This window comes from Lampetra fluviatilis, chromosome 51 (genome assembly GCF_964198595.1).
Source record: "Lampetra fluviatilis chromosome 51, kcLamFluv1.1, whole genome shotgun sequence".
NCBI classification, from domain to species: Eukaryota; Metazoa; Chordata; class Hyperoartia; order Petromyzontiformes; family Petromyzontidae; genus Lampetra; species Lampetra fluviatilis.
This window is the reverse complement of record NC_136325.1, coordinates 1,249,975-1,263,739: the sequence shown is the minus strand read 5'-3', so window position 1 is coordinate 1,263,739 and position 13,765 is coordinate 1,249,975. Positions and strand designations below refer to the sequence as shown.

The 13,765-nt window shown below is 44.0% G+C and overlaps 1 protein-coding gene across 1 annotated transcript in view; it reads right to left on the bottom strand.

Moving 5' to 3' along the window:
• The window catches only part of LOC144948818 (IgGFc-binding protein-like), a 58,050-nt gene that overhangs the window by 3,639 nt on the left and 40,646 nt on the right, over positions 1–13,765 (bottom strand). Inside the window, exons 23-28 of the mRNA XM_078878470.1 lie at positions 6,479–6,726; positions 5,843–6,017; positions 4,200–4,376; positions 2,501–2,703; positions 1,218–1,362; positions 322–569 (exon numbers count right to left, since the gene is read on the bottom strand). Of these exons, the coding sequence (XP_078734596.1) occupies positions 322–569; positions 1,218–1,362; positions 2,501–2,703; positions 4,200–4,376; positions 5,843–6,017; positions 6,479–6,726 (1,196 nt within the window). The remainder of the gene's footprint in view (positions 1–321; positions 570–1,217; positions 1,363–2,500; positions 2,704–4,199; positions 4,377–5,842; positions 6,018–6,478; positions 6,727–13,765) is intronic.

Below are 13,765 nucleotides of genomic sequence, written 5' to 3'. Positions count from 1 at the left end.
TTCTTCCACCAAAGATTCATAGCATAAACATGGCTTGAATGTTCACATATATTTGGTCATTCTTTATGAAGCCAATTCCTAAGTCTCAGATAAGGAAGCCTCTTATGAGCATCAGGCAACACCGTGGACATTGTTAAATTCAAAGTAAATGTTTTTGAAAATGGAAGCCTGTCTAGGACAATGCAACGAAGCAATCATAAGGAACATTACAGTTATTGAGAGAGCAGTGTGTGAGAGTGTTGTGCTCTGTGGCGATGGTTCCTGAATGGCACGCACCGGCTCTGTGCAAATAGCAATTCAAGTATGAAGTGAAACCCTCACCAGCACCCGGCGTCCTTTGGCCAAGGTGAACCTGTGGCCGTAGACATCCACGTGGACCTCCTTGACGTAAGACACGGCCGTGCTGCCGCCCCGGAACTCATTTGTTGTCTCCACGTTGAAGTCGGGCAGGGTGGAGCTCTGGTTGCACGGGATGGCTGCGGTGTAGCTGCACTCGCCCATGAAGTGGTGCGTCGTCTTGTCGAACGTAATGTAGTGAGGGTCTCCAGTGATCACGCAGTCGCCAGGTTCTGAAAATAGAGGACCCATGTAATAATGTGTTGTGATGCCTTATGCTGCTCTATCAGATCATTGTGTTTGATATAAATGAAGAGCCCAATGCAGCAGTATCTTTTGAAACAAAAACGTAAACAATACATTCAACAATTGAGGTTTGTCAATGTAGGGTGATTGTAGGAGAATGTATTTAGTGAATATTTTACTCAGTGGCGGGGTTGTTGGTGGTTTTGATGTTGTTGTTGAGACCAGAGTAGGAGAGGCAGTTGTTGTTTCTTCAAGAAAAATCAAAGGACAAAATGTTACCTTTCCTGTTATCTGTCAACCACAGCAAATTACATTTCTACGAGTCATTCAAAGCATTAGACATTTATTCCCAGATGAGCACTTTGTTGCAAACAAGACGATCCATTCAATATTGTATTGAATTCAAAGTTTATTTACTATCTGTGTCCATTTAAAATATTTGTAGTTTTTCGGTTGAATGCGGCTGTATAATTAGTTCTTGGAGCCCTATAGATTGTGGTTATTGCTATTTTTCCAGGTATTCCATCAAACACCACACTTCCCTCGAACCTGGCTGCATAAACATCTCTGTTTCTCTTTCTCTGTGACAGGATCGTCATGGCTTTCCTAATTTGTGACGCCACGCAGCAACTCACCGCGTGCGTAGCAGTCGAGGATGCCGTCCTCTACGCTGCAGATCTCGTGCTTCTCGCACTCCCAGTCCTCGCAGTTGACGTCTCCCCCATCCAAGCACGTGCAGCGCTCGCTGCAGTTCCCCGACCCAAACCAGCTCTCCCCGAGCTGCCACGCGCAACACAGATGATAAGTAAAAATATATTGTTTAACTGCCCTTCCCCCATACTCTGACAATATCACCCAGGCATACATGCCTATTTGCCTCCTTAATCTTTAAAGTATAATTTCGAGGAATACAGAGTATTAAAAGCTTGTGATATCATGGATGAGAGGAATTGCTGCCTCTTTTACATTCGATACTGAGAAAATGTTACATATGGGAGAAAGAGTGAATAACTGTCCAGTGATTGGACAACATTATCCATCGCCCATCAATGAGTAATATTTATATCGATAATATTGAATTCATCTTACACGGGACATCGCGTAGGTGTCCTACTGTGAAAATCAAGGACTCTGAGTTAAAGTTAAGTCTGGTTCGTGGATCATATGAACAGAGAATTCAAAATAACATTCACTTAAATTGATCCAAATGTAATGATCAATACAGAAGTTGTTGACTAGCAGGCTGGATTATATGTAAATATGCATATCAGAGATATAAACTCTGTTAACATCATGCCTAAGTACAAACTTAGGCTTGCATTTTTGCGTCAAATATATACCAATAAGCGTGGATAAGCAGGCTGAGAATCACATTGAGAGAAAGGAGAACACGTGGATCAGTGAACTCGTTTTGCAGAGCCAGACGACTGTCGCTTCATCAGCAGCATGGAAGGAGGGCCCTGCCACCACTGTCTACTCGTCAGGGTAGCGATCGTTCACAGTGTGCGACATCATCGCAAACCATATCCCCAGAAAAAACATATATAACTGTAATTAATACTGACTTTTAAGAAAAGTAAGTGGACTTGGGCAGGTTACATCGCTGGAATGAAATGATAATCAATGGATGAGACTGACCGAATGGCAACCAACAGTATCAATGCTGCAGAGACAGAGTGATAAGATTAGATGATGCTGGAACTAGATTGATTATGGCTTTGCAAGTTGAATTGTTTAAAAAATATATCATCTTATTAAAGCCACTCAACTTAATCAATACATATAAACATATCTTCTTTCTAAAATACGAGACATCAATGTATTCTACTGTACACAACTCAATTTCATCAAAACCATGAGACAGGAAATTGAAACCAATTACATGCATTGCTTGGTCATGCTAAATCAATCAACTGACCGGATGGTACTGGTCGTCAAAGTCCAGGCAGCCGCACTGCTCCACGGGGACACACTTGTCCCCAGATAGAACGAAGCCGTCGTCACAGACACAGCCCTCTGCACAGTGCTGGTTGCAGCCACCCGGGAGACTTGCGTTGCTGCAGGTGGCCGGGCACGGTGGGGCACAGCTCTCATAGTGGCTGCCCGGTTCACACGGGAATGCTGTGGGTGCCACACGTAATTGAAATGTCATCAAAGTGCTTCAGCACCATTCTGAATGTTGACAACTATTTAATTAATTTAGGCACTCAAGTATTAAACTTAGTTTTGGGGTTTTCCGTTTCTGCTGAATCCAGCATGAATGGCCGAAAAAATGGGGGCCGGGGGAAGGGGATGGACTCTGACACTGAACCATTATTGCAAACACATGACGGCCGTTGTTTCTAGGGGAAAACAAGAATGATAAACTCGGGAATCGCACTTGTGTTATTTCCGGGTTTGTGTGGTTATATTATCCCCCCCTCCCCTCTATTCCCCCCTCCCGCTCTATTCCTACCTATTCAACTCCCCTGCAAATATGCTACTGCCCATCGTTGCCCCTACCGTGGACGGGCAGTGAGCCCAACTTCCTCCAATCGGTCCCCAATTTCAGGGTATAACACTCCGGGTTTGTTACGCACTTATGACGTGGGTTTCCATTGATGTCTGTGTTTTGAGCTATCCTTCATAAACAGTTTCCAAGAAATGAGAATAGGTTTTCCCCTTTTTTCTGGCAACAAAACAGGTGTTGAGATGTTAAAACACCAAATTGAAACCTTTTGCAAGGAATCATGTCTGCAATAACCACAATACTTGTGGTCAGAATGCATTCTATTCTCATATTTTGGTGCTGGCAAAGGAGGTCCCATGAAGTTTACAAGACACCTGTTTGTCATATTTTGTTGATATGAAGTTTCAACTAAATGTTGATATTTTGAATTCAGATAATTGTATTTTTCAACTAACTTTCACATTTATCGATGATAAAATACAGCATTTTAAATTAATGGGTGAAAATTTATATTTACGGTACTCTCTAAAGCTGACACCATTCCCCTGCCATTTAGAGTATCAGTAGTGCTGTGATGCCACAGCAGTTGTATGGCAGCTATACCTAAATAGATAGAGTACTGCATTACCTGACTAACATAGAAACAAACTCATGTCAGACAGCCTGGCACCAACGTGAAGGTTAAAACAAATAGTCCTACAAGATAAAAGCTGTTTTCTTTTGAGTTTTGTATTTCCTTCAAGTGATGCTGCAGACTCATTCAATTTGTTTTGTATATTCTATATCTTTGAGGCGCAAAATCAGATGCGGGATATGAGCTACCAAACTAGGTTTGGTTGGATTATAGATGAGGGTTTAAGGACTTGTGGTATAATAATACTTGGAACTGTAAAAAACAAATATATACTGTACTTTTATTTTTTCGAATGGTTAAGAAAATATGTTTAATCATGAGATTTTTTGTTTATGACAAACTGATATATTTCAGTCTCAAGAACTGTAAATAAACAAAATGATTTGCAACAACCATCAACTTCATATGCGTGAGATCCTATTTGAACCAAGGGTGACTGAAACCAGGCTTTGAACACAGGTTATAGACCTTAATTAATTGCAACATCCCGAGCAATCAGTGTGGCGGTGACATCACAGCGGGCGGTGCACTCACGGCAGAAGGTGTTGTTCCTCCACGTGACTATGACCCCAGCTTGCGCGCACTGGTCGGCGTAGGCCTGCAGGGCCTGGCACAGCGAGCCGTGGACCCCGTCCGTGGCACACAGGTCGAACACGCAGTTGTCGAAGAAGACTTGTGGAGGCAGCACCGCGTGGCACTCTTTGAAAGCTCCTGATCGAAGCGAGAAATACAATGTCAATGTTAGCGGCATCGGCACATCACTCCTCTTCAACACAAATTGCTTTTACAAACATCTCACAACTACAAGATTGCAGTATTGACGGAAATGGTGATACAGTTATTTGCGTCCTGCACTCTGAATTCAGTGACCGGAGTTCCTAAACGTGGCAAATATCAATGGCAAATTAAAACTGAACCAGCTATTAAAACTTCTGGCAGCCTGTTGTAATCATTTAGTTAATATAGATTATGAGCAACACGTCATTATGTTCAGGAATGTTTATCGTGGCCTTTAGGAGAGTTCAGAAGAAAACTGTTTGTAGAAGAGCTTTGATGTCTACATTTATTTTCAAGTGATAAGATAATAATGAAAAATGGCACAATATAATGAATGTGCAGACTAGAATATATATTACAGTTAAACTTGCAATGATACGCATACATGTAGTGGGAATGCCATGACTTCAATCTCATCAAGTCCAATCTTATGTGGAGTTATGAGTGACCAATCCTAAACGTGTAGTGACACCTAAACATAACAGACAGCAATACTCACCCTCAGGGTCAGTAATTATTCCACAGAATGAATCTGATTCATACACGTCCTTGTCATCCTCATCACATGGAGGTATTTCCCCGGTACCATCTTGACAACTGTCAACAAACGACACGCAGGTTAATGTCACCAAGTTGAAAACAGAAAACATCAACACAAACACAGTAACAGTCATCATCGCCATCACCATCATCATCATGATGATCACTCACTGTAGCCCAAACTGCTACACCCATACATATACCCTCAGCGGCACAGCAGTCATATCTAAAGTTGCTGTGTGGCTCATTCTGACACTTGTTTTCTATCTGGAGATCTAATTCCTTTTCAATACCAATGCTTTCCACGCGTATTTCACAAAGGCTTTTGGATTATACTGTTGTAATTAGCAGTCACGCATAGAGATTATTGAGAAGAACGGATCCTCACTCATCATCGGAGCTGTTGAACACTCTCCAGCTGTTTCCCAGCTCGTTTGATGAGGCCGCTGCAGACCCATCCGGCTTCAGATTGTCATCTGAGCCATCTCCATTAAAGTTCCCTGTAAAACAACACAAAGCATTGCAATATACGATTTTTGATAGACATGGTTTACATGCAAAACTTGAAAAAAATTAACCGAAATTCTACAGTAGAAAGTTCAAGCAGATATTCTTTTTTTGATATGATTACACATAATTAGAAATAATTACGTATCTGTAGCCTGTTTAGCTGAGGCATCTGTACTTGTATCCTTATGAACTCGGATTTTAAATGAATATATCCAAATGGGACAAAAAGAGATTAAAACTACCGCTACGCCTGCATATTCTGTCAACTACAATCACATTGAGATGTTATGCATTCTCCAAGTGTCCAGTCAGCTGCGTATTGCATCACTTTTCTCTGGTGGTCAACTCACCGCAGATGCCGCACAATTCTCCTGCATATTCTCCAGGCACGACTATCTCCACATGGTGGTTCCCATCAAACCGAACAACCAGATTGAAATCGGTCTCGAGCACAACGTAGGATCCACTCAGTTGGATGTACACCCCGGACATGAGGATCGGAGGAGTCACACGCAGCCCATCCACCTGTAAACAAAACACAGAGCATTTTATGTAGAGACCTCATGATAGGATCAGCAATGCATAGTAGATCATAGTACAGAAAGGATTGATTTAACTCATGCAAATTTCCTCCACGATACTTTGTAAACATCGACATTCTTCCACCAATGATTCATAGCATAAACATGGCTTGAATGTTCACATATATTTGGTCATTCTTTATGAAGCCAATTCCTAACCCTAACCCTCAGATAAGGAAGCCTCTTATGAGCATCAGGCAACACCGTGGACATTGTTAAATTCAAAGTAAATGTTTTTGAAAATGGAAGCCTGTCTAGGACAATGCAACGAAGCAATCATAAGGAACATTACAGTTATTGAGAGAGCAGTGTGTGTGAGAGTGTTGTGCCTTATGGTGATGGCTCCTGGATGGCACGCACCGGCTCTGTGTATATAGCAATTCAAGGATGAAGTGAAACCCTCACCAGCACCCGGCGTCCTTTGGCCAAGGTGAACCTGTGGCCGTAGACATCCACGTGAACCTCCTTGACGTAAGACACGGCCGTGCTGCCGCCCCGGAACTCATTTGTTGTCTCCACGTTGAAGTGGGGCAGGGTGGAGCTCTGGTTGCACGGGATGGCTGCCGTGTAGCTGCACTCGCCCATGAAGTGGTGCGTCGTCTTGTCGAACGTGATGTAGTGAGGGTCTCCAGTGATCACGCAGTCACCAGGTTCTGAAAATAGTGAAATAAAATGTTTTTTCACAAAAGTGGCATATGATGTAAGAGTGGTGCGCGATTCGTCAGATACAGAATTGGATGTTTCACAATTTCATTAAACATAATCTTATCACATCTTGATGTGCTGGTCATATTATATCTAGTACAAGTAGCCACAATGCTATAGGAATAAAGTAATGGAAAATATTATTTATTAAATATTTTTTATGTTAATAAAATCACAATTTAAAATTGTTGAGTTATGAGAGCATTGTATAAAATTAAATGGTAGACACTTCTCGGCAACCCATAGATTGAGTATATTCCAAATTGAGTCGTAAACTTGAACTGGCATATGCTCTCTGATCCATGTGCTTCTATTTCGTTCTTCTAGTGTAATATCAACCATGCACCACTCCATGCTTATTTATGGAATTTTTAGTTCATTGTCAGTTTCCATTTTGCTGATCTATCATGAACCAATCAAACTGAAATAACTGCCTGATATATAAACACATATCCTGGTGTGATTTCTGGTTGTGTCCCTCCAAAGTTATCGCATTTTGAAAAAGGAAAATAGTTATTCAGTAATGTAAACCTTGTCACTAAACTGGGTATATAATTTTATCCGATTCAGACAGTAAAACTGGACTTGAACATCTGATGAGTTGTAAAATTGGATTCAGATCTGATCAGGATCAAATCAGGTCTGACCCAAACCATCACCGCACTCCAATTATTTTCCAAATGACGTATGCATACTTAAAGAAAATATTTTCCACATACATAAAACCATCAGCCTCTCCATTTCTATATAAGGGCACTCTCTCAGTCACTGGCATATACCAAAGCGGGTGCTGTGAGTGCAGTGTTTACTTGGAGGAACTGCTGTCGTATTGGTCGTGGTCGTGCTTGCTGGCGGATGAGTTGGTCCTGGCGTCGATTCTAATGGGAGGAATGTTTGGTTTACGAAATGTCGCATTTACAGAATTAACAAATAATGGACACTTTTCGATTATTGACACAACGAAATCGAATTATGCGTTAACGAAATTTCCAACGGCACGCGCAATGAGATCAAACAAGAAGCATCAGGGAGGTTGCATCATCCATCCGCGACAGTGTCACGGTATCCCTGCAGTGCAACAGTAACGCTTCCACATCATCTTTCTGTTCATTCCAACAATCATATCTTTTCGTGAGTTTCCCGAAAAGGTAAATTATGTTTCTTCTAAATTTATTATTCAATCGTTTTCACATTTATATTCTTCATTATTATTATTATTTTTGGATTGTGAAGGGTGATATAGGTGTATATTTTAGGTTAGGAGTAGAGTTGGAATGATTGTCCGAAACACATCCCTATTTTTTTTAATAAAATGGATTGTTAAAGTAATTCTGATTCACAAAATTTAGTTTTATGCGTGTTTTTTTAAAGAATGCATCCCTATCGTAAATCCATGGATACGTGTATTATTAAGGATGCTTCGATATGAACATGCACATTTTTTGTTTAGATAATCATAAAATAAGACAAGTGGTCGTGGAAACATCTGCAAATTCCCATGTCAAATGACATGACAAATGCACAAAGCAGTTTGGGTATTATCAGATGGCAGTTCACGGTGTGTCATGGTTGTCATGTGCTATGGAACAGGATTTTGTCATTAAGTTTATGGTGATGGAAAGTATCAAATAAGCTGAAATTTACAGGTGAGCTGTGTGATATGTTTTTCTGAATTTGAAGTGTCGTTGGGTGGTGCAAAAGGTTTAAAAGTCATCACAACTGATGGTATGAAAACATGCGCCATGAAATGGCTATGTACATTTCTTAAAGAACATCCATCTGGAACTAAGGCGTTATAACACCAATTTAACAAATGTGTTTTATCGGGCGAATTATTTGATAGATATGGTCTCATTGCATGCCACCGTTAATAATGTTTAATGTGTTTTTTTAAATGGTTAAATAAGTTAAAACACAGCATTTGCAATGCACATACATATTCAAATTACCGATTCTTTAGCCTTATATACATTTTATAATTCCTAATGAAGAAATATTTTATATATTGGACATTAATTTCAGTCTCTAAATTATGATACTTTCATCATTACTGTGAAAACTGAGAGCACTGTAATCTCAGGTTGGATGTGTGTTGTGCGTATTTAATTGGTGTTGACACTGCTGATGGTGATTTTATTGATGTGGGAAATGCAGTTGCAAGTACATCTGTAGACGCAGAGGAGCTGGCGTGGATTCAAAAGGTGGGACCTCGGTGACTTAATTGCAAAGAAAACGTTACAGGCAAGAATTGAATTATTTGTGAAGGATTATATTTATGTTTCAAAAAATCGTGAACCTTTCAAAATTATAATTTACCATCAGGCATTGTTAGAAATAAGCACAATGACAATTATGTATTGTTACGGTGCTGTGATCTCAATGTCATTTGTTTTGGGTACATTAACCTGTTGTTGATCCTGCTGGAGAATTTGGTGCTGATGTTGATTCTAACGATGGGGCCTCTGTGCCTTTATATGTCAAAAAGCACAGCAGGGAAATGTATGTTTTTTTGGTGATTCAGTAGTCATTGTGAAAAATACATCTATCAGCATTGACATTTTAATGAGTCTCGTGAAATTATTGTTCTTGTGTGTTTAAGTGCACGAGTGTAGTGGTATATTCACAATCCTTGAATTGTATTTATTATTGCAGCAAAATGAAGTATGCGTCGTTGTAAAATGTCTTGATGTAGTGCTGTAGTATGTTCATGTTTATATTGGGTGCATTTACTTGGTGTTGACGCTGCTGATGGTGATTTTGTTGTTGATGTTGCAAATACAGTTGGGGGTAAATCTGTAGTCTGTGAAGGAGCTGGTGTTGAGTCGAAAGGAGGGGCTTCAGTGCCTTCATTAGATAGAGAATGTTACACGCAAATAGGAAGTAAATTATTTGTGCAGGATTGTATTGCATTGACGTTCATAATCGTGAGCCCTTTTATTATAATGGTGTTTGGTGGTAAATCATGTATTGTTACGGTGCTGTGATATCAATGTCATATTTGTATTGGGTGCATTTACCTGGCGTGGATTGTGATGGAGGATTTGATGCTGATGTTGATTCTAATGATGGGGCATCGGTGCCTTTATTGTGTAAGAAATGTAACAGACAGGTCATCAATTAGCTCTTGAGAATTTTTTAATTAAAATTTTATAAAAAAAATTATATTAGTGCTGCTAAACCAAAATTCACAGTCAAATGTTTAATGTTGTCTGATAGTAAACAATCTATTAAGTGCTTTATTTGGTATATTTACTTGGTGATGATATTGCTGATGGTGACTTTGTTGTTGGTGTTGGAAATTCAGTTGGTGGTAAATCTGTAGACTGTGGAGGAGCTGGTGTTGAGTCGAAAGGAGGGGCTTCGGTGCCGTCATTACACAGAGAGTGTTACACGCAAGTAAGAAGTGAATTATTTGTGCAGAAGTGTATTAAGTTGATGTTCATTCTCGTGAACCTTTAAAAACATTGTTTGTTTGTAACAATGTTTGGTGGTAAATCATGTATTGTTACGGTGCTGTGATCTCAATGTCATATTTGTATTAGGTGCATTTACTTGGTGTGGATTGTGCTGGAGGATTTGATGCTGATGTTGATTCTAATGATGGGGCATCGGTGCCTTTATTGCGTAAAACAAATTTGAATTAAGATTTTATAAGAAATGTATATCAGTGCTGCTAAACCAAAATTCACAGTCAAATGTTTAATGTTGTCTGATAGTAAACAATCTATTAAGTGCTTTATTTGGTATATTTACTTGGTGTTGACACTGCTGATGGTGATTTTATTGATGTGGGAAATGCAGTTGCAAGTACATCTGTAGATGCAGAGGCGCTGGCGTGGATTCAAAAGGTGGGACCTCGGTGACTTCATTGCAGAGAGAACGTTACAGGCAAGAATTGAATTATATTATTTGTGAAGGATTATATTTATGTTTCTAATAATAGTGAACTTTTAAAAATTATAATTTACCATCAGGCGTTGTTAGAAATAAGCACAATGACAATTATGTATTGTTACGGTGCTGTGATCTCAATGTCATTTGTTTTGGGTACATTTACCTGTTGTTGATCCTGCTGGAAAATTTGGTTCTGATGTTGATTCTAACGAAGGGGCTTCTGTGCCTTTATATGTCAAAAAGCACAGCAGGGAAATGTATGGTTTTTTGGTGATTCAGTAGTCATTGTGAAAAATACATCTTTCAGCATTAAAATTTTAATGAGTCTCGTGAAAATATTGTTCTGTATTTTATTATATTTGAAAGCGGTTTATGCTTGTGTTTTTAAGTACACGAGTGTACTGGTATATATGTAGAGGTGTAATTGTGTATGGGAGCGGATGGCCAACAAACACAAGGGGCGTGGTTAGGGCCGTACACATAGGAGGTGCTCGCACCGACGTCCGCACCTGCATCCCCCACGGGCCCCTCCCGGGGGGGCCGAGGACTATAAAAGGTGGTGAGCCGGAGGGCTCGAGGTCGAAGTATCAGCTTTAACCAGCGAAGACGGAAGACCAGCTAGAATAGGCCCCGGAGCTTCCCTGGCTCGCTGTCCTTGTAAGGGCTGACCAGGGCTAGCCGGTGGCGTGGCCCCGAGAGCCCAGACTGACGAGCAGGTCTGGGGACTCAGGGTGCCGGATCCCAGCTTGACCAGGGCTGGGACAGGTAGCCTCCCTTAGCTCCCTAGTGGAGGACTTGGGCTTAGGTTAGCGGGGCTTAGATGTCGTGTCTCCCTGTTAGCCGAGTAAGGGGACGTTACCCCTTAGGTCCTGTGTATACTCGTTAACTGTATACAAGTTGTGTTAATAAATAAGTGTGCCTCCAATCCCGTCGTCAAGCCTCCTGAGTACTTACTACAACTGGTGTCAGAAGTAAAACGTCCAAAGATGGACACACGAGGGACGACACGTACCAGGGAGTCGGAGAGGGAGGACACCGCGGCCGAATCAGCACCAGAGATGGCCGAGGTCGGATCGGAGCAGCCGGGGCCGAGTACACCCGCGCCGCTACGACAGGAGGTGGGGGATGCGTCGGCCGAGGGACTTCGGCTGGCTCACTCCCGCCTGGCGGAGCTGCTCTACGCCGCGGCCGCCGTGTTGGAGGATATCACGCGGCTGGGAGCTGGAGGGGCTGCGCGGGAAGACGACAGCAGCCGACGCACGCCGGCATTTCCCGCCACGCCGACGCGGCTCGCGGTCAAATTTCCCGCCATCACTACAGTGCGAGCAGAGGGCGGGGCCGGCCTGCGTCAGGTGACTGCTGAGGGCCAAGCACGAGCCGTGACATCATCAACGCCGGCCAGCGCGTCAACAACAGAGCGACCGGCGATGCCATGCTCACAGCCCGCCCACACTGTAACGTCGGCTGGGAACGAGGGAGCGAGATCCGCAGCCACGGACGTCGCCTTACAACAGCGACTGCCGCCTCTCAAGGAATTCGTGGGCGCGGATGGAGATTGGGGCGGCTTCAAAAGGCGGTTCATCGCTCATCAAGAGATGGCGAACTGGACGGACGCCGAGGCACTACGCGCGCTGCCGGCGATGCTGGACAACGACGCCCTGGCTACCCTCACCTCGGCGCCTAAGGAAAAGTGCGCCACGCTGCACCTGGCGCTGCAGCTGCTGTCAGCCGTCTATGGGCCGCCTTCGGACTGCAAGCAGCTGTTCCACGATCGGCATCGGGGCGCCAACGAATCGCCCCTGGCCTTCCGGACGGCTCTCCTGGCCCTGGCAAAGGCAGCTTTTCCGCGGATGGACGAGGAGGGAGTGGACGCCATGGTGGCTGAAAAGCTGCTGCTACTCGCCGATGAGCTGGACATTGCCGTCTTGGCTCAAGACGACGGAGAGATGTCGTCCCTGCTGATCGCGCGCCACATCCACGGGGGCTTGCGGTCCCTGCGTCGCAAGGCTGCCAAGGGGGTGGCCGGCCATGCCATGGCGGCCACCGCCCTCCCATCAGAGGAGGTCTGCGGGGTGGAGCGGCGGGGGGAATGGAGATCGGCGGCACCACAGGCTCGGAATGGACCGAGCCGCCAGGAGCAGCCCAGGCCATCTGGGGCGCTCACACGCTGCTACAACTGTGGCCTGCAAGGCCACGTTGCGTCAGGATGCCGGGCTCCCCGTCAGCGCGGGGCGACACCTCGTCAGGACGCCACGCCGTCTCCACCCAAGCTCCAGCAGAGAAATACGGCGAGTCGTGGCACCTCACACGTTTGGCCCATGCACACACCCGACACACACTCACGCGCTCAACTGAACAGGGCTCGAAAATCGCCGCCCATTGCGCGCGATTGTTCTGAAATGCGGCGAGCGCTCCAACCGGGTCAGTGGTCGGAGCTCGCCCATCGTGTCGTTGCTGCGTCGGCGGGATCATCGGTTGTGGTCGGTCATATTGATGGGGTAGAGGTGCGGATTTTAATTGACACAGGGGCATCGGCGACCATTATATCTGATTTGATTTATAACATCCTTCCCGTTCAAAGTCGTCCCTTGCTCCCTGTTGACGTGCCATGCCATGCTGCTAACGGGGGCTCGCTGGGCATTATTGGGCAAATCCGCGCCAAAATTTGCATTGGGGACATTAAATTATCCGGGCCTGTTTTGGTTTCCTCCTCACTCGCGGTTCCGTGCCTGTTGGGGACGGATTTCTTGGCCAAAATGCCCATCTGTATCTTGATTGACCAGGGGTGCATCGAGCTCCCATCGGGCCGACGTGTTACATTTTTGTCTTCCCCCACCACGGAGCGTCGGGTGTTTGCCACCGTGCAGGCGCTCGTGACAAAAACTGTGCGCGTACCCCCGGGGGCTCAGATGCTCGTCCCTCTTAGGTTGCGTCGGCCGTTTGCTGAAGGGGTTGCGGATCGGGGGGTCTTGTTGGGACCATCTCGAGCCGGGGTCAATGGACCCGATTTGATAGCGGCTCAGACCATGGTGAAAGGGGATGGGGACCCCTTCATTGCAGTCCTTAATGTAGGATCGCGAACAGCCGTGGTTG